The sequence below is a fragment of the Nicotiana tomentosiformis genome, chromosome 10, assembly GCF_000390325.3.
Source record: "Nicotiana tomentosiformis chromosome 10, ASM39032v3, whole genome shotgun sequence".
Lineage (NCBI taxonomy): Eukaryota > Viridiplantae > Streptophyta > Magnoliopsida > Solanales > Solanaceae > Nicotiana > Nicotiana tomentosiformis.
Genome location: NC_090821.1, coordinates 18,781,639 through 18,802,363, shown reverse-complemented (window position 1 = coordinate 18,802,363; position 20,725 = coordinate 18,781,639). Strand labels below are relative to the sequence as shown.

Here is a 20,725-nt window from a genome sequence, read left to right as displayed (position 1 = left end):
ATGCTGGGTGACGGGCATGTGGGCGTGCACCCTAGTAATTATGACAAAGTTAATTTTGTGGGATTATTTAGTCACCTTATCTGAATATTATTACTGCACTCTATGTGTTAGAGTACTTGAGCTGTGAATTGTGTTAGAAATCATGTTTAGGCTATGAGATGGTACTATTGGGACCCATAATGGTCGTTCTTTAGAAGTTGAGATTATTTGCTTAATTTGCAGTTACGTACTTAGTCGCATTCATCATTGCATTTCATATCTGAGTCTCTGTATCATTTATTGTTACATCATGTATCATTGATTTAGGCTACTTAGCATGAGTGTGGTGAGCCCGAGAGACTGGATAGATTGATGACTGAGTTGGGGCCTGAGATCCGTGCTGTGAGTGAGATTTGTGGATTGGGTTGTTGCCGCAACAAGCCTTATGGCTATATGTGGACCGGGTTGTATGCCACAACAAGCCTTATGGCTATATGTTGAGCGGGTTGCACGCTACAACAAGCCTTATAGCTATATATGGACCGGGTTGCAAGCCACAACATGCCTTATGGCTATATGTGGATCGGGCTGCACGCCGCAATAGGTACTGTACAGTGTTGAGTGATTTAGTGTGACGAGCGAGAATTGGGACGGTCAGATTGAGTGCTCCGAGAGTGTGAGTACATGCTTTTAAATCTGGAAGCATGTCTACATTTTTTGTATTGTTAAACTCTGTATTCGTACTATATTAGTTGGGATCGTCAGTGCTTTTAGCTTAAAGGTTAGACTTGTTACTTATTGAGTTGGTTGTACTCATATTACACCATGCACTTCGTGTGCAGATCCAGGTGTTTTCAGGCACGGTGGTTACTAATCTTGGAGTTTTACCCATTCAGAGATCATCGAGGTAGCTACTTTGGCGTCTGCAGACCTTGACTCTCCTCCTCTCTCTTTTAGTTTTACTTATGTTGTTCTACCTTTCTAGATGGTATTTCAGACTATGTTATTGTATAGATGCTCATGTACTTAGTGACATCCGAATTTTGGAAAAAATTATATTCGAGTCGCAATTGTTTATATCGGCTATTTTTGAGAGTATTATTGTTAAACTTGCTTCATCTTATTTTTAATACAAAATGCCTAGTTTTATTGTGAATTTCGGCTTGCCTTGTTCTGTGATAGGCGCAATCACGACATGTCGAGTTTTGGGTCGTGACAAGTTGGTATCAGAGCCTAGGTTACATAGGTCTCACGAGTCATGAGCAAGTTTAGTAGAGTCTTGCTAATCGATACGGAGACGTCTATATTTATCTTAGAGAGGTTGTCGAACCCTTAGAAAAACTTCACTTTCTTGTATTCTTGTTATGCGAATTTGTTGCTTCTGGGAACTAAACTTATGTTATTCTATTCTCTCACAGATGGTGCTGACACATGCTACCGGATCGGGCGGACGGCTACTAGTGGGGTCTCATTTACTACTTTTCAGTTGATGGGGGCGGCCTTTAGATGGTGGGAGGCTTATGAGCGGAGCAAACCAGCCGATGTTGCATCACTTTCATGGTACGAGTTCTTTGTTTTCATCTTAGTGAAGTTTGTGCCACCGACCAGCATGGAGGAGTTGTGTAGGCGGTTTGAGCAGCTATGCCAGGAGGGTATTTCTATGACCCAGTACGAGATGAAATTTTCAAAGTTGGCTCATCACACGATCTGGTTGGTTCCCACAGAGAGGGAGAGGATTAGGAGGTTCACTGATGGCCTCAACTATCAGTTGCATTTTGTTATGACTCGGGAGAATACATCAGGTGCTAGGTTCCACGAGGTGGTTGATATTGCTTGGCGGATAGAGTTGCCCTGTATTCAGGAGCAGGAGGAGAGAGAGGCTAAGAGGCCTCATGGTTCGGGTGATTTCAGCGGTGTTCTTTCTGGGGGTAGTCCTACCACAGTAGGGGTCGTCCTTATAGGCCCGCTCAGATGGCTTGTCAAGTTCATCGTGGTGCATTAGCTAGCCATGGTTTATACAATGCTCGCCCGGGGCAGTCATCTCTCAGTGCTCTCCCAACTCATAGTTTATCTTGTGCTCCTTCAGTTCAGGGTTCATCTGCACCAGGTTCTTCTAGCGGTTATTCTGGTTCTTGAGGTCCGATTCAGTCCCCACCACCATTGACGGATTGGGGTTGCTACGAGTGTGGGGAGCTTGGGCATATCAGGAGGCAGTGTCCCCATCTCTTGGGAGGTCCAGTTCAGCATAGGTGTCAGGCTATGACTTCTTCACCACTCACTTAACCACCCATGCAGCCAGCTCGGGGTGGGGCTCAGGCAGCTAGAGGTCACCCTAGAGGGGGAGGTCGATCAGGTGGCGGTCAGGCTCGATTCTTTACTATTCCTGCCAGGCCAGAGGCCGTTGCTTCAGACACAGTGATCACAAGTATTGTCTCAGTATGCCACAAGGATGCTTCTATATTATTTGACCCCGGTTCCACTTATTCGTATGTATCATCATGTTTTGCTCATTATTTCCTGTGAGTTTTTAGTTTCACTTGTTCATGTATCTACACCGGTGGGTGATACTATTGTTATGGACCGCGTGTATCGGTCGTGTGTAGTGACTATTGGGGGATTGGAGACTAGAGTTGACCTCTTATTACTTAGTATGGTTGAGTTCGACGTGATTTTGGGTATGGATTGGTTGTCTCCATGACATGCTATTTTGGATTGTCACGCTAAGATCGTGACATTGGCGATGCCGGGGTTGCCAAGCATCGATTGGAGAGGTTCTCTAGATTATGTTCCCAGCAGGGTAATTTCATATTTGAAGGCCCAACGGATGGTTGGGAAGGGGTGTCTGTCAAATTTGGCCTTTGTGAGGGATGTTGGTGTTGATACTCCTACTATTGATTCTGTCCCAATAGTGATAGCCTTTCCGGATGTGTTTCCTGTAGACTTGCCGGGAATGCCACCCGACAGGGATATTGATTTTGGTATTGACTTGGTGCCGGGCACTTAGCCCATTTCTATTCCTCCGTATCGCATGACACCATCAGAGTTGAAAGAGCTGAAGGAATTGAAGGAGCAACTTCAGGAGCTCCTTGATAATGGGTTTATTCGTCCTAGTGTGTCGCCTTGGGGTGCACCAATTCTGTTTGTGAAGAAGAAGGATGGTACTATACGGATGTGCATCGACTATAGGCAGTTGAACAATGTTACAATCAAGAACAAGTATCCTTTGTCACGCATTGATGATCTATTTGACCATCTTCTAGGAGCAAGGGTGTTCTCTAAGATCGATTTGAGGTCTGGGTATCACCAGTTGAAGATTCGGGACTCTAATATTCTAAAGACGGCATTCAGGACACGCTATGGACACTAAGAGTTCCTTGTGATGTATTTTGGGCATACTAACTCCCCAGCAACATTCATGCATCTGATGAACAATACATTTCAGCCATATCTTGATTCGTTTTTCATAGTATTCATTGATGATATCCTGGTGTACTCACGTATCCAGGAGGAGCATGCCCATCATTTGGGGATTATACTATAGAGGTTGAGGGAGGAGAAGCTTTATGCCAAGTTCTCTAAGTGTGAGTTTTGGCTTACTTCGGTGGCGTTCTTGTGGCATGTGGTGTCCAGTGAGGGATTAAGGTGGATCCAAAGAATACAGAGGCGGTTCAGAGTTGTTCCAGACCGTCTTCAACTACTGAGATTCAGAGTTTTCTCGGCTTGGCAGGATATTATCGTCGCTTTGTGGAGGGTTTCTCATCCATTGCAGCGCCTTTGACCAAATTGACCCAGAAGGGTTCTCCATTCAGGTGGTCGGATGAGTGTGAGGAGAGCGTTCAGAAGCTTAAGACTGCCTTAACCACAACTCTAGTTCTAGTTTTGCCTTCAGCGTCTGTCTCTTATGCAGTGTATTGTGATGCTTCTCGGATTAGTATTGGGTGTGTCTTGATGCAGGAGGGTAGAATGATTGCTTATGCTTCGCGCTAGTTGAAGCCCCATGAGAAGAACTACCATGTTCATTAGTTGGAGTTGGCAGCCATCATTCATGCATTGAAGATTTGGAGGCATTATCTCTACGGTGTGTCTTGTGAGGTATTTACGAATCATCGGAGTCTCCAGCACTTGTTCAAACAAAAGATTCTAAATTTGAGGCAGTAGAGATGGTTGGAGCTGCTAAAGGACTATGATATTATCATTCTGTATCATCCCGGGAAGGCCAATGTGGTGGCCGATGCATTGAGTAGAAAGGCAGTGAGTATGGGTAGCATTGCATTCATTCCTGTTGGTGAGAGACCACTTGCGTCAGATGTTCAGGCCTTGGCCAACCAATTCATGATAATAGATGTTTCGGAGCCCAGTTGGGTTCTAGCTTGTGTGGTTTCTCGGTCTTCCTTATATGATCGCATCAGAGAGCATCGGTATAATGATCCCCATTTTCTTATCCTTAAGGACACGGTTCAACACAGTGATGCCAAGGATGTCACTATTGGAGATGATAGGGTGTTGCGGATATAGGGTCGGATTTGTGTGCCCAATGTAAATGGGCTACGTGAGTTGATTCTTGAGGAGGTCGACAGTTCGCAGTATTCCATTCATCCGGGTGAAGCAAAGATGTATCAGGACTTGAGGTAGCACTATTGGTGGAGGAGGATGAAGAAAGACATAGTGGGGTTTGTACCTTGGTGCCTAAATTGTCAACAAGTGAAGTATGATCATCAGAGACCGGGCACAATGCTTCAGAGTCTTGAGATTCTAGAGTGGAAATAGGAGCGTAAGACCATGGATTTAGTAGTTGGACTCCTACGGACTTCGAGGAAGTTTGATGCTATTTGGGTGATTGTGGATCGGTTGACCAAGTCTGTGCATTTCATTCCAGTTGGGACTACCTATTTTTCAGAGCGGTTAGCTGAGATTTACATCTGCGAGATTGTTCGCCTTCACGGTGTGCTTGTGTCTGTCATTTCAGATCGAGGCATGTAGTTTACATTGTAGTTTTGGAGAGCAGTACACCAAGAGTTGGGCACACGGGTTGAGTTGAGTACGTCATTCCACCCTCAGACGGACGGACAGTCTGAGTGCACTATTCAGATATTCGAGGATATGCTCCATGCTTGTGTCATAGATTTTGGGGGTTCTTGGGATCAGTTTCTGCCGCTTGCCGAGTTTGCATACAACAACTACCAATCGAGCATTCAGATGGCTCCGTATGAGGCTTTATATGGGAGGCGGTGCCGATCTATGATGGGTTAATTTGAGCCGGGCGAGGCTAGGCTATTGGGTACTGACTTGGTTCAGGATGCTTTGGACAAGGTTAAGTTGATTCAGGATCGGCTTTGCATGACGCAGTTTAGACAGAAGAGCTATGCCGATCGGAAGGTCCGGTATGCTGCTTACATGGTGGGCGAGGAGGTACTGCTCAGAGTTTCACCCATGAAGAGTGTTATAAGGTTCGGGAAGAAGGGCAAGTTGAACCCTCGGTATATTGGCCCGTTTGAGATGCTTGAGAGGATTGGGAAAGTGGCTTACAAGCTTTCATTGTCACCTAGTCTATCTAGTGTTCATCTAGTATTTCATGTATTCATGCTCCGGAAGTATATTAGTGATCCGTCTCATGTTTTGTATTTCATCACGGTTCACTTGGATTGTGATTTGACTTATGATGTAGAGCCAGTGGCCATTTTGGGTCGGCAGGTTCGAAAGTTGAGGTCAAAGAATATAGCTTCAGTGAAGGTGCAGTGGAGAGGTCAGCAGGTCGAGGAGGCTACTTGGGAGACCGAACGGGAGATGTGGAGCAGATATCCATGCTATTTGAGACTCCATGTATGATTCTAGGCTCGTTCGAGGATGAACGTTTGCTTAAGAGGGGGAGGATGTAACAACCTGGCCGGTCGTTTTGAGTGTTATAACCCTGTTCCCCCATTTACTGCTTATTCTTTGCTCAATTGATGTTATATGATTTTCCGGGGTAGTTGGTTTGGTTCCGAGGACGTTTCGGAATGAGTTGGGACACTTAGTCCCAAGGTTGGAAGCTTATGTTAAAAGAATTGACTGGATGTTGACTTATGTGTAAATGACTTCGGAATGGAGTTTTGATGGTTCCGAACTTCCGATAGACCCGTAAGGTGATTTTGGAGTTAAGAGTGTGTCCGGATATTTATTTGGAGGTCCGTAGGTGATTTTGGTTTGACATGGCGAAAGATGGAAAATTAGAAGTTTGGAGAGTTGAGAAGTTTTACCGAGAGTTGACTTTGTGGTTATTGGGCTTAGATTTTGGTTCCGGAAGTTAGAATTGGTCCGTTGTGTCATTTATGACTTGTGTGAAAACTTTGAGGTCAATCGGAATTGATTTGATAGGTTTCAGCATCGATTGTAGGAGTTGGAATTTATTAGTTTTCATTCACCTTGAATTGGGGAGCAATTAGTGTTTTCGATGTTGTTTGATGTGATTTGAGGCCTCGAATAAGTTCGTGTCATGTTTTGGGATGTGTTGGTATGTTTTGTTGAGGTCCCCGGGGCCTCAGGTGTGATTCAGATTGAAATCGGAATGGAGTTTGGACTTAGGTGTATGCTGTTACTATTGATATCTGGTTCAATCAAACCTGCGGAGGATTTGTCGCAGGTGCGGAGCCGCAGAAGTGGCCAAGGGGTCGGAGATGCAGTTAGAGGTGAGCTGGGGGATTTGCGCAGGTGCGAGGGGAGTTCCGCACCTGCGAGGTCGCAGATGCGGAAGGAGCATCGCAGGAGTGAAGAGGGGGCTGGTGAGGTAGGTCCATTAAAGCAGAAGTTTTTCAGTAGAAGCGCACCCGCATGTGCGGCCTAGAGACCGCAGGTGCACGAAGTCGGGTATCAAGTGTAACTCCACAGATGCAGATATTTTACCGCAAGAGCGGAACCGTAGAAGTGGCTAAAAGGTCCGCAGAAGCAAAAAGCCTGACAGTGTTTAAATTTGAAGGGTTCCGAGGTTTTAATCATTTTTGGACTTACAAGCTCGGATTAAGGCAATTTTGTGAGAGGGATTTCGAGTGATTTCTTGAGTTAAGTCACTTTTGATCATTTTTATTCAATAATGTTGATTACCCATTGTATTTCCCACCTAGTTTATGTGTTTTTAAGGTGGACTTTGGGAGTTTTGTGCTAGGGATTGGAAAGTGAGTTTTGGGGATTTGAGTGACGTTTTGGTATCGGAATTTGGTAAATTTGGTATGATTGGACTCGTGGTTGAATGGGTGTTCGGAATTTTTAACCTTTATTTTGATTCAGAGATGTGGGCCCGTGGTTGACTCTTTGGGTTGACTTTTTGACTTTTGATTAAGAACTTAGTATTTTCATATATATAATTAATTCCAATAGCTTGAGTTGATTGTATCGAAATTTTTGTGGCTAGATTCGAGGCCTTCAGAGGCTGATTCGCGAAGCAAGGGATTATTTGAGTAGAGATTCGCACGGTTTGAGGTAAGTAACACTTCTAAACTTGGTTCTGAAGGTATGAATCCCTTAATTTCGTGTTATGTGATCAGTGTTGAGGTGACACACATGCTAGGTGACGGGAATGTGGGCGTGCACTGTAGTAATTATTACATAGTCGATCTCGTGGGATTATGTAGTCACCTTATCTGAATATTATTACTGCACTCTATGTGTTAGAGCACTTGATTTGTGAATTGTGTTGGAAATCATGTTTAGGCTATGAGCTGGTACTGTTGGGACCCATAATGGTCGTTCTTTTGCTGTTGAGATTATTTGCTTAATTTGCAGTTACGTACTCAGTCGCATTCATCATTGCATTTCATATCTGAGTCTCTGTATCATTTATTGTTACATTATGTATCATTGATTTGGGCTGCTTAGCATGAGTGTGGTGAGCCCGAGAGACTGGAGAGATTGATGACTGAGTTGGGGCCTGAGAGCCGTGCTATGAGTGGGATTTGTGGATTGGGTTGTATGTCGCAACAAGCCTTATGGCTATATGTGGATCCGGTTGCACGCCGCAACAAGCCTTATGGCTAATGTGGATCGGGTTGCATGCTACAACAAGCTTTATGGCTATATGCGGATCGGGTTGCGTTCCACAACATGTCTTATGGCTATATATGGATCGAGCTACATGCCGCAGCAGGTACCGTACAGTGCTGAGTTACTGAGTGTGACAAGCGAGAATTAGGACAGTCAAATTGAGTGCTCTGAGAGTTGAGTACGTGAGGTTTTCATTATGTTGCATCACATACGGTATTCATATTGGCATATAGATATAGAGATATCATATTAATCATATCAGTCATACTTGGCATATTTTATCTGTGTTGAACTTAACATTTATACCTGGAAGCATGTCTACATTTTATGTATTGTTAAACTCTGTATTAGTACTATATTGGTTGGGCTAGTCACTACTTTCAGCCCAAAGGTTAGACTTATTACTTATTGAGTTGGTTATACTTATGCTACACCCTGCACTTCGTGTGCAAATCCAAGTGTTTCCGAGCACATTGGTTGCTGATCTTGGAGTTTTACCCGTTCGGAGATCATCGAGGTAGCTGCTTTAGCGTCCACAGACCTTGACTCTCCTTCTCTATCTCTTAGTGTTACTTATGATGTTCTACCTTTCTAGATGGTGTTTCAGACGATGTTATTGTATAGATACTCATGTACTCAGTGACACCCGAGTTTTGGAAAAAAGTTATATTCGAGTCACATTTGTTTATATTGGCTATTTGTGAGAGTATTACTGTTAAACTAGCTTTATCTTATTTTTAATACAAAATACCTAGTTTCATTGTGGATGTCAGCTTGCTTAGTTCTGTGATAGGCGCCATCACGACATGTCGAGTTTTGGGTCGTGACAAATGCGGAGCCTTTGAAGGTAGCAGAAGGGTCATCTCGGATGACTATCAACATGATCTTCGGAGAAAACAAAGTCAGTGGGGTAACCTTTTCAGTAGCGAATAAAATGAGGATATCGGTGACCCACATAAAGAGGTTACGGGAAGTCACGGATGATGATATTACCTTCACAGAGGAGGAAGCTGATGGATTTCTTCTGCCACACAATGCCGCGTTGGTAGTTCTCTCAATGTTTTAGATTTTAAAATTAAACATGTTTTGGTTGATCCAGGAAGTTCAGACAACATCATCCAATGGAGAGTTTTGGAGCAAGCGAAATTGACCGGGAATATCATTCTTGTAACAAAAGTCTTAGCTGGCTTCAAGTTGACAAGCATGACAACCCGAGGAGAGATTTTTCTTCCACAAATGCAGAAAGAGTAACGAATACCACTCAATTCGAAGTGGTTGATGGCGTTAGGTTACAATGTAATCCTCGGAAGGTCATGGATACATGAGATGAAGGTTGTACCCTCAAATATCACCAGTTGTTGAAATTTCCAACACCGGAAGGAATCAAGCAAATAAGAGGAGACCAACCGGCGGTGAAGGAGATGAACGCGGTAACTATTTCCAGTAGCTAGGGTAAAGAGTCTAACAAATAGCAATTACAGGAACCGATGCCTTTTCCCTTTCCGAATGAAGACGATAAAGGCGAGGAGCCATCAGAATCCTATCATGTTTTGAGATATTTTCAGGAACCAGAGGAGACGGATGCGACCAAGTCAACCACGAAAGAACTCGAGCAAGTGGCTTTGTTCGAAGAGTTTTCGGAAATGAAGTTTCATTTGGGAACATGGTTACATCCCGAGCTCAAGTTAGAATTTATAAATTTTCTTAAAGCTAACACTGACTGCTTTGCATGGTCGCACTCGGATAAGACAAGTATCCTATTGGAAGTAACGGTCCACAAGCTCAGTTTGGATCCGAACTTCCCACCGGTTAGGCAAAAGAAATGCCCGATAGTAGGGGTAACTCGACTACTCAATATCGGTTCAATCCGGGAGGTAAAGTATCCAAAATGGTTAGACAACGTAGTTGTAGTGCCTAAAAATAATAACAAATTTAGGATGTATTTAGACAATAAGGATTTAAATAAGGCGTGCCCTAAAGACTCATTCTCGTTGTCGTTGATCAAATGATTGATATTACGGCCGGGCACGAGCTAATGAGTTTCCTTGATTCTTTTTCCGGGTACAATCAGATCAAGATGAATCCGGAGGATCAACAGAAAAGTTCTTTCATAACTAACTTTGGCACATATTGCTATAATGTGATGCCTTTTGGGCTTAAGAACACCGGAGCCACTTATCAGAGGCTCGTTAATAAGATGCTCAAAAATTAGATAGGCAAAACAATGGAAGTATATATTGATGACATGTTAGTTAAGTCTTTAAATGCAGGAGATCATCTAAAACATCTCCAGGAAACTTTCAACATCTTGCGGAAGCACAACATGGAACTCAACCCGAAGAAGTGTGCATTCGGGGTTGGTTCTGTTAAATTCTTGGGATTCCTAGTCTCACAAAGAGGGATCGAGGTAAATATCAATAAAATAAAAGCTATCGAGGACATCTTGGATCAATTGACAAGAGTGGAAGAAGTGTTGAGACTAACCGGAAGGTTGGCAGCTCTAAGCAGGTTCATCTCAAGGTCCTCAGAAAAGTGCCATTACTTTTTTTTGCTTCTTAAAAAGAAGAACGATTTCGTATGGATTCCAGAATGCCAACAAGAATTGAAAGACCTAAAAGGTTACCTTACTAGCCCACGTTAATGTCAAAACCGGGGGAGGGCGAGCAGTTGTTAATATATCTAGCGGTCTCGGAAGTAGGGGTAAGTTCCGTTTTGGTTTGAGAGGAAGAAGGTACACAATTTACTGTTTAATACGTTAGTAAAATATTGTTGGGAGCGGAGACTCATTATCCACACCTCGAAAAACCGGCCTTAGCTCTCGTAGTTGCCTCTCGAAAGCTTAGGCCTTATTTTCTATACCACCCGATAGCCGTTATGACAACCTTTCCCTTAAGGAATGTCCTTCACAAGCTTGAGTTGTCGGGCCATTTGGCTAAATAGGCAGTTGAACTCAGTGAGTTCGACATTAAGTACAAACCTAAGACTGCAATCAAGTCGCAAGTTTTGCCCGACTTTGTGGCTGACTTCAGTCCTGGGTTAATGCCCTTGGCTGCTAAGGAATTAGTGTTGGTGTCAGAAATGGCATCAGGAGTTTGGACCTTATTTATGGATGGAGCCTCCAATGTAAAAGGATTCGGTCTCGGGGTAGTTCTAATAACGCCCTCAGGGGTAACCCAAATGTAGGCCATTAAAACTGTTCTGTTAACTAACAATGAAGTCGAATATGACGCTTTGGTTGCAGGACTAGCGTTGGCCCAGGGATTAGGCTCCAGATTCATCGAAATAAAATGTGATTCCCAGCTGGTAGTCAACCAAGTGTATGGGATTTTCGATGCAAAGTAAGAGCGTATGCAACGATACTTAAACAAGGTTCAAACATTGCTTGCACTATTTAGAGAATGGTCGACCGTTCACATTCCGATGGAAGAAAATGCGGAAGCAGACTGTAATGACATGACCGGTCATGTTGAGCTTTATCGATACGTTCAGTGGTTTGGGGTCTTAAATGGCTTGATATTGTGTATTATGACTTGCGTGCAGGATCAGATTTGATTTTCGGATATTTCAGGATGAATTTGGATGAGTGATTCTCTCTCTAGAAGCTTAAGTTGAGTATGTTGACTGAGGTTTGAATTTTTTTTGGAAACAACCCCGAAATAGTGTTTTGATGGCTCTGATAGGTTCGCATCGTGATTTTGGACTAGAGAGTGTGTCCGGAATCGAATTCGGAGGTCCGTAGTTTGATTTGTGTTGTTCAATTTGAAGGCGTAGGATTTTGATAAGTTTAACCGTAGGTTGACTTAATAGCTATCGTGTTTGGATTTATGTTTCGGGACTTGGAATAGGTCTGTTTTGTCATTTGGAACTTGTCCGCAAAGTTTGGCGTCATTCTGAGTTGATTTGATAGGAATCAGATGCGCCGTTGTGTTTTTAGAAGTTCTTAAGTTTCATGTTGATTTCATGTGTTTTGGAGGTCCAATTCATGGCTTCAGATGTTATTTTGATGATTTGATCGCGCGAGCGAGTTCATGTTATGTTTTCAGTCTTATATTGATGTTTGGTTTGGAGCCCCAAGGGCTCAAGTGAGTTTCAGACGCGTTCCGGAGTGTTTGAAAAAGTTTTAGTTTTGCTAGTTTTGATTATATGTTGTAGTTCTCGCAAATGCAAGAATATGTCCGCATTTGCGACACTCGCATTGCGAGGTGGGAGGTCACATTTGCGAGAATGGCTGGAGTCTGCTAGGTTTGCATTTGCGAACCCAGAGTTTGAATTTACAATGAGGGGCCTGGGTGAGCTTGGTCGTATTTGCGATCAGGAAGGTCGCTTTTGCGAAGTGTCCTTGGTTCGCATTTGTGAACTTAATGTCGCATTTGCGACGATAGGAGGGGTATGAGGGCCTTCGCCTTTGCGATCATTTTCTCGCGTTTGCGGGGTTCGCACTTACGACTAGACATAAAAGTTGAGGGACGTGATTTTGGTCTCATTTTCATATTTTGGAAGTTCGTGCAGATATGAGATATTGCTATTATTAGCACGTGAGTTGTCCGTGCGGATATGAGATATTGTTACTGTTAGCACGTGAGTTTTTCGTGCAGATATGAGGTATTAATGGTATTGGCACGTGAGTCGTCCGTGCAACACGTGAGTTATTCGTGGGGTTTTAATTGGTAATGTGGGCACAAGATTCCAAGTGATTAAAGACCCGTGCTTTGTGATGACGAGGTGTAGTACCTCGGGGTAATTCTCTTATAAACCTTACGTGCGAGCGATTGATTATTGAGTTGTTACTTGTTTTTCCTTACTTGGTTTCATTGGACTTAAACTCTATTCTGCTTACTATAGGGTTGCTTAATTTTGTTCCGGGAAGCTTTCGGGTTGATTTGGACCCTTTGATTCTTGACTTTAAAGCCTAAGATAGAAATGTTGACCAAACTTTGACTTTTGTGAAAATGACCCCGAAATAATATTTTGATGGATCGGATAGCTTCGTATCGTGATTTCGGACTTGGGCGTATGCCCGAAATTGAATTCGGAAGTCCGTAGATTGACTTATATTGTTTTGTCGAAATTTGGCAATTTGAAGTTGAAAAGTTTGACCGTAGGTTGACTTTTAGCTATCAATCTCGGAACTAATTTTGTGACTTGGAATAGGTCCGTTGTGCTATTTAGAACTTTTCTGCAAAATTTGGCATCATTTGGAGTTGATTTGATAGGAATCAAACGTTTAGTTGTATTTCTAGAAATTCTTAAACTTTACTTGGAAATTCATGCGTTTTAGTGTTCGATTCGTAGTTTTAGATGTTATTTTTATTTTTTGATCATGCGAGCGAGTTCGTATGATGTTTTTTGACTTGTGTGGATGTTTGGTTTAGAGCCCCAGGGGCTCGAATGAGTTTCAGATATATTTTGAAAAGTTTTGAACTAAAATGCAGAATCTGGTGTGTTGTCGCTTCATGTATCGCATTTGCGAACACCAGGTTTGCAATTGCGAGCTTAGTAGGGGGCCTCAGGTATTGCAATTGCGATTCTTGGCTCGTAATTGCAAAGTGACTTAGGATTTTGGGTAGCTCGCATTTGCGACTAATCTGTTGCTTTTGCGAAGGGACAGGGTTCACATTTGCGAACCCATATCTCGCAATTGCAAAGTCCCTATAGGTTGGTCAGAGGCCCATTTGTGATGACTTCTTCTCAAATGCGATGGTTTGCAATTGCAAACCCATGTCGCAATTGCGATGTTTGTAGCTGATCAAAAGGGCTGGAAGTCGGGATTTCATCTCATATTCTCTCATTTTAGAACCCTAGACTCGGTATGAGGCGATTTGGATAGGGGATTTCATCTACAAACTTTGGCTAAGTGATTGTAATCTATTTCCAATCATATTCGATCAATATATCTTAGATTTTTACATCAAAATCATGTCAATCAAAGTGAAAATTTATCAAGTTTTTGAAAAAGAAGAATTTGAGATTTGAGAGTCGATTTGGACTCAGATTTTGAAACTAATCACATATATGCACTCGTGGGGTCATGGGTAGTCGGAATATACCACTGGACCCGAGTTTTGACCAGGCGGGCCCCGGATTGACTTTTATTAACTCTTTGGGAAAAGTGTAAAGATCATAGCTTTATTTATTGTAATTGATTTCCCTTGCATTGTTTGATGATATTAAGTCGAGTTTGGTTAGATTTGAGTTGTGTGGAAGCTAATTTTAAGGAAAAATCTATTTTCGAGGGTTGAGTTGGCCTAGTTGAGGTAAGTATCATGTCTAATGTTGTGTGGGGGAACTACAACGTAGGATTTGGGATTGATTGTATCATTCGTGTTATGTGAAATTAGTGAACGCAAGGTGACGAGTGGGTACACAAGTTGTATGTGGTAATTGACCAGTTTAGGCTACTTAGACTCTTTTCATGCCTTAATTGAATTGTCATATCATGTTCTAAATTCTCATAGTCAATCTATTCTTACTTGTGTTAGTCTATCCTTACATTCCTTAAATGACTTTGTTAACACCTGTTTTACATCCTACTTGATAATTTGCTCTTATGCCTTAGTTGAACTTGTTGCCTCTTTTATTGTTACATGTTATCTCTTTCATTATTGATCATCATTATTTGAAGTTATTGTTACATGCCATCTCTTTCATTGTTAATTATCATTATTTGAAGTTATTGTTACATAATATCTCTTTCATTGTTGATTATCCTCATTTGAAGTCATCGGTATATGTGATCTCTTCCATTGTGAGATATTCTTATTTAGTTTCGTAGTTACACATTATCTTTCTCCTTGTTGATTTATTGGTGTTGATGTTGTGGAAGCCGTTATCACATTGAGGTGAAGTGTTAATTGTTGAGACATCTTCCTTGTTTATATTCTTGTACATGTTATGGTGGAGCCATGTGCTAATATTGTCGAAACATTGATATTTGTTTTATTATTGGCAAGTCGTGACATATGGGCACTTGTGGCGCGAATTGTTATTGTGATTTGATATTGATGCGCGTGTGACGGTATAAGGATAGGGGTTAATGTGCATGCAGCGGCATAAGGTAGAACTTATGTGCGTGATGCTTGTAAGGGAATTATGTGAAGCCACACAATGTCATAAGGTGCGCTAAAGTGTGTGTAGCTATTTCAGGAAAATATTTTTAAAACTATTAAGTGTAAGGCTCACGTGGCGGTATAAGGAAAGATTGTGATTGAAATTGAGAAATGTGAATATGAGGCGGTACCTCAGTTGTGATTCTTTTTATATACAAGGCGGTACCTCGATTGTGATTCTTATTATACACGAGGTGGTATCTCATTGGGATTCTTGGCATTTATCTCATGTTGCAAAGAGTTATTTGGTGGGGGCACTTCTTGTTGTTTTGATCTTTCTTATTCTATTAGTTTTTGTCCGTATATGATCATTGTGGTTCTTTTCAATTGTTTCATTTATGTTATTTCTATGCTTACAACTCTTTCATTGGCCTGTGTTATTGACTTGTTTCATATTACGTATTTCTTCGCTTTCTGGTACTTACTGTTATTATGTTTTCATTCTGTTTATTATATCATAGTATGTATCTTGACCTGGCCTCGTCACTACTCTACCGAGGTTAGGCTTGATACTTACTGGGTACCGTTGTGGTGTATTCATATTATGCTTCTGCACATCATTTAATGCAGATCTAGGTATGTCTGCTCATGCCGGACGTAAGTGATCGACTGTTAGCTTCTTTTCGTAGACTTCAAGGTATACCTGCTCGGCATCTGTTGGCATCGGAGTCACCTTCCATTATCTTTACTTCCTGTTATATTTTCATTCAGACAGTGATGTAGTAGACACTCTAGTATTACTCTGTAGAGCTTATGACTCAGTTCCACCGTTTTTTGGGAAAGTGTTTGTTGAGATTCTATTTTGGAAGATTATATGAGTTTATTAGACTTGCTTTAGTATTTCTGTTAATTATTTTTCAAGTTAATATTAAATATTAGGCTTACCTAGCCGTAGAGACTAGGTGCCATCATGATATCCTACGGAGGGAAATAGGACTGTGACTAGTTGGTATCAGAGTTCTAGGTTCATAGGTGTTACGAGTCATAAGTAGGTTTAGTAGAGTCTTGCGGATCGGTACATCAGTACGGAAACGTCTATACTTATCTTCGAGAGGTTACAGAACTGTTAGGAAAACTTCACTTCTTTGATTCCTTATCGTGCAAATTGGTTGACTTCGAAACTAAATCTTTGACTTTCTATTCTTTCACAGATGGTGAAGACACGCACTGCTGGATTCGATGATTAAACACCCGCTCCCCCTACTAGAGCCGCGAGAGGCCAGGGCCGGGGCAGAGGCCGAGGCCGAGGCCGAGGAGGGGAATGTGGTGCAGTTAGAGCACCTGCCCGAGCTGCGACAGAGGAGCCACTAGTAGCTCCAGTTGGGGGACAGGCACCCGAGGCGCCTGTTGCCACCCCTGAACTCCAGGGGACCCTCGCACAGTTCTTGAGCATGTTCGGTACCTTTGCTCAGGCAGGGTTACCTTTGCTCAGGCAGGGTTGATTCCACTGGCACCAGCCACATCTTAGGTTGGGGGAGGAGCTCAAACTCCAGCGGCCCATACCCCAGAGAAGCGGGTCCATATTGATCAGGTCCTAAAGGTTATACCAGTACAACTTATTATTCTGGTTCGGCCTGAGGTTAGAGCAGCAACATCTGAGGAAGAGCAGCTTAGACTTGAGAGGTTCAAGAAGTATCACCCTCCTACCTTTAGTAGTTTGGCTTTAGAGGATGTACATGATTTTCTAGAGTAGTGCCACCCTATTCTCCGTATCATGGGTATTGTGGAGATGAGTAGGGTTGCTTTTACTATATTCCAACTGTCAGGAGCAGCGTATCAGTGGTGGCCGGTTTACGAGGAGGGTAGCCCAGCCGATGCAGCTTCACTTACATGGACTCGGTTTTCAGAGTTGTTCCTGAGAGAGTTTGTTCCCTAGACCCTTCAGGAAACATGGCGCGCGGAGTTTGAGCAACTGCGCCAGGGTACTATGACAATGTCAAAGTATGCTGTTTGATTCGGTGAATTGTCCAGACATGCACCTGCCTTGGTTTCTGCAGTTAGAGAGCGAGTCTGTCGATTCATCGAAAGGCTCAACTATGGTATTAGATTCAGTATGGTTTGAGAGTTGGAGATAGATACCCCATATCAGCAGGTGGTAGAGATTGCATAGAGGTTGGAGGGTATGAGGGTGGATATGGAGGCCAAGAGGCCTCGAGGTACTGAGGGATTTAGTGGTGGCCATGCCGCGGCTACAACCTGTCATTGTCACGACCCAAATCTCACGTGTCGTGATGGAACCTATCATAATACTAGGCAAGACGATAATCACAATAAACCACGCAATTTTAAATTTGGAAACATAGTAATATAAATTCAAGAGTAAAATCTCATAATAACTGGATGAAAACACCGCAACTCAATACAGAATTTCCCAAAATTCGGGTGTCACTGAGTACATGAGCATCTATACAATAACACGATCTAACAAGTGAAACACTATCTAGGAAGGTAGAACAGTATAAGCAAAAATAAAGATAAAGGAGGAGAGTCAAGGTCTGCGAATGCCAAGGCAGCTACCTCGATAATCTTTGAACTGATAAAGCTCCAAAAATCAGCAACCACCGTGCCCGAAAATACCTGGATCTGCACACGGTGTGCAGAGTGTAGTATGAGTACAACCAACTCAGCAAGTAACAAAACTAACCTTTAGGCTGAAAGCAGTGACGAGCTCAACCAATAAAGTCCAAATATAGAGTTTAACAGTATGGAAATGACAGGAATATGACAATAATATCACAGAGAAACTCATAATTTGTTGGTACACAGTACAAGAATGTAGACATGCTTCAAGGTTTAACAGTTAAGCTCAATATAGAAAAAATATTCCAAGTATGACTGATATGAGGAATGTTACATCTCTATATCTACATGCCAATGTGCATATCACATGTGATGTAACACAATGAAAACCTCACATATTCACACTCTTAGAGTACTCAATCTGACTGTCTCAATTCTCGCTCATCACACTCAGTCACTAAGCATTGTACAGTGCCTGCGCTCACTACTAGTATGTTAGACTCCGGAGGGGCGGATCCTGCCCAAGCGATAATAATAAGCCAATATGGCCCGCTGCGGCATGCAACTCGATCCCATAATGATAAAGCCTAAAAGGTCTGTTGCGGCATGCAGGTCGATCCACCAATCTCACTCAACAACAGAAAGGACCACGGTGGGTCGCAACAGAATAAGCATATAGTCTAACATGAATTCTAACATGAATTTGCAGCTCAATTACTCACACATAGAGATTACATGAATATCTACAAGGTTTGATGACTACACAGTACCACAGAATCGACCGGATCACAATTACTACGGTGCACGCCCACACGCCCGTCACCTAGCATGTGCGTCACCTCAACACCAACCACATAACACAAAATTCAGGGATTTATACCCTCAAAACTAAGTTTAGAAGTGTTACTTACCTCAAATCGTGCGAATCTCTACTTCAATAAGCCCTTACCTCGCGAATCGACCTCCAAACGCCTCAAATCTAGCCACAAATAACTCGATACAATCAACTCAAGCTATAGGAATCAATTCCATATGAAAAGGCTAAGTTCCGTAACAAAAGTCAAAAAGTCAACTCAAAAGGTCAACCCCAAGCCCACGTCTAGGAATCCAACAAAATTGCAAAATTCGAACATCCATTCAACCACGAGTCCAACCATACTAAAATTACTCACATCCGATCACAACCCGACCTTCAAATCCTCAAATTAAAGCCTAGGAAGTTTCTACAATATTTTCCAAAATTTTTAACCCAAAACACTAATTAAATGATGAAAACAATGATATATTCATGTAATTTAGCCAAATCCGAGTTAAAATCACTTACCCCAATCACTCCCTTGAAAATCCCTCCAAGAATCGCCTAAATCCGAGCTCCCAAAACCAAATTGTGAAATATAACTCAAACCCTCATTTTTGAAACTTATATTCTGCCCAGGTGTTTCTTCTTGGCGATCACGGGAAATGCTTCGCGATTGTGAAGCACAAATTCACAGGATTCCCAATTTACTCTATGCAAATGTGGAATCCCACGCGTGAACGCAATACGCAGACTTCCCAGACCTACACGATCACGATCCTCTTCACGCGATCGCGAATAACAAATTCGTGTGAACCCAGTCTCCTACTTTCCTCTTTGAGAACATGACTAGACCCACGCGTTCGCGATTCTCTGCCTCTCCAGCATACGCGATCGCAAACCCAAGCTCGCAAACAAATATAACAAAATCCTAGATGCCACAACAACACTTCGCAATCGCGATCCTCCTCTCGCGATCGCATACAAGAATACCACCACCAACAAAATCAGAAATCTTCCAAGGTTATAACTGCACCAAACATGATCCGAATCATACCCGAGGCCCCTAGGACCTCAACCAAACATGCCAACTAGTCCTAAAACATCATACAAACTTGTTCAAAGAATCAAATCGCATCAAACAATACTAAAACCACGAATCACACATCGATTCAAGCTTAATGAACTTTTAACTTCTACATTCGATGCCGAAACCTATCAAATTAACACAAATTTACCTCAAATTTTGCACACAAGTCATAAATGACACAATGGACCTATTCTAACTTCCAGAGCAAAAATCCGAGCCCGATAACCACAAAGTCAACTCTCGGTCAAACCTCTCAACTCTCCAAACTTCTAATTTTTTAACTTTCGCCATTTCAAGCCAAAATCACCTACGGATCTCCAAATCCCTATTCGGATATACTCCTAAGTCAAAAATCACCATACGAAGCTATTGGAACCATCAAAACTCCATTCCAGAGCCATTTGCACATAATTCAATATCCGGTCAACTCTTTCAACTTAGGCTTCTAACCTTGGGACTAAGTGTTCCAATTTATTCTGAAACATCCCCGGAACTAAACAACTACCTCGGCAAGTCACATAACATAAATTAATCATAGAATAAGTAGTAAATGGGGGAATGAGGCTACAACACTCAAAATGACCGACTGGATCGTTACATCCTTCACCTCTTAAACAAACGTTCGTCCTCGAACGGGTCTACAATCATACCTAGAGTGTCAAATAGGTGTGGATATCTTCTCCGCATCTATCGCTCGGTCTCCCAAGTAGCCCCTCGACTGGCTGACCTCTCCACTGAACCTTTACTGAAGCTATGTTCTTTGACCTGAACTTTCGAACCTGCCGATCCAAAATGGCCACCGGCTCCACATCATAAGTCAAATCACCGTCCAACTGAACAGTGTTGAATTCCAAAACATGAGACGGATGGCCGACATACTTCCAGTGCATGGAAACATGAAACACTAGATGAACACTCAACAGACTAGGCGGCAATGCAAGCCTGTAAGCCACCTCCCCAATTCTCTCAAGCACCTCAAACGGGCCAATATACCGAGGTATCAACTTTCCCTTCTTCCTGAACCTCATAACAACTTTCATGGGTGAAACTATGAGTAATACCTTCTCCTCCACCATGTAGACAACATCGCAACCCTATTTCCCATACAAAGCATCCTAAACCAAGTCAGTACCCAATAGCCTAGCCTCACCCAGCTCGAACCAACCCACCAGAGACAGATACTATTTCCCATACAAAGCCTCATACGGAGCAATCTAAATG

At 42.5% G+C, this 20,725-nt stretch overlaps 1 protein-coding gene across 1 annotated transcript; it reads left to right on the top strand.

Moving 5' to 3' along the window:
* The first annotated feature begins 1,468 nt into the window (after positions 1-1,468).
* Positions 1,469-1,981, top strand: LOC138899836 (uncharacterized). The gene has a single exon (XM_070186533.1). The coding sequence runs from the start codon at positions 1,469-1,471 to the stop codon at positions 1,979-1,981; it is 513 nt and encodes a 170-aa protein (XP_070042634.1).
* The last annotated feature ends 18,744 nt before the right edge of the window (positions 1,982-20,725 follow it).

Excerpts from the sequence above, each read along its gene's own strand:
- LOC138899836 (XM_070186533.1), top strand. The coding sequence starts at position 1,469 with ATGGGGGCGGCCTTTAGATGGTGGGAGGCTTATGAGCGGAGCAAACCA.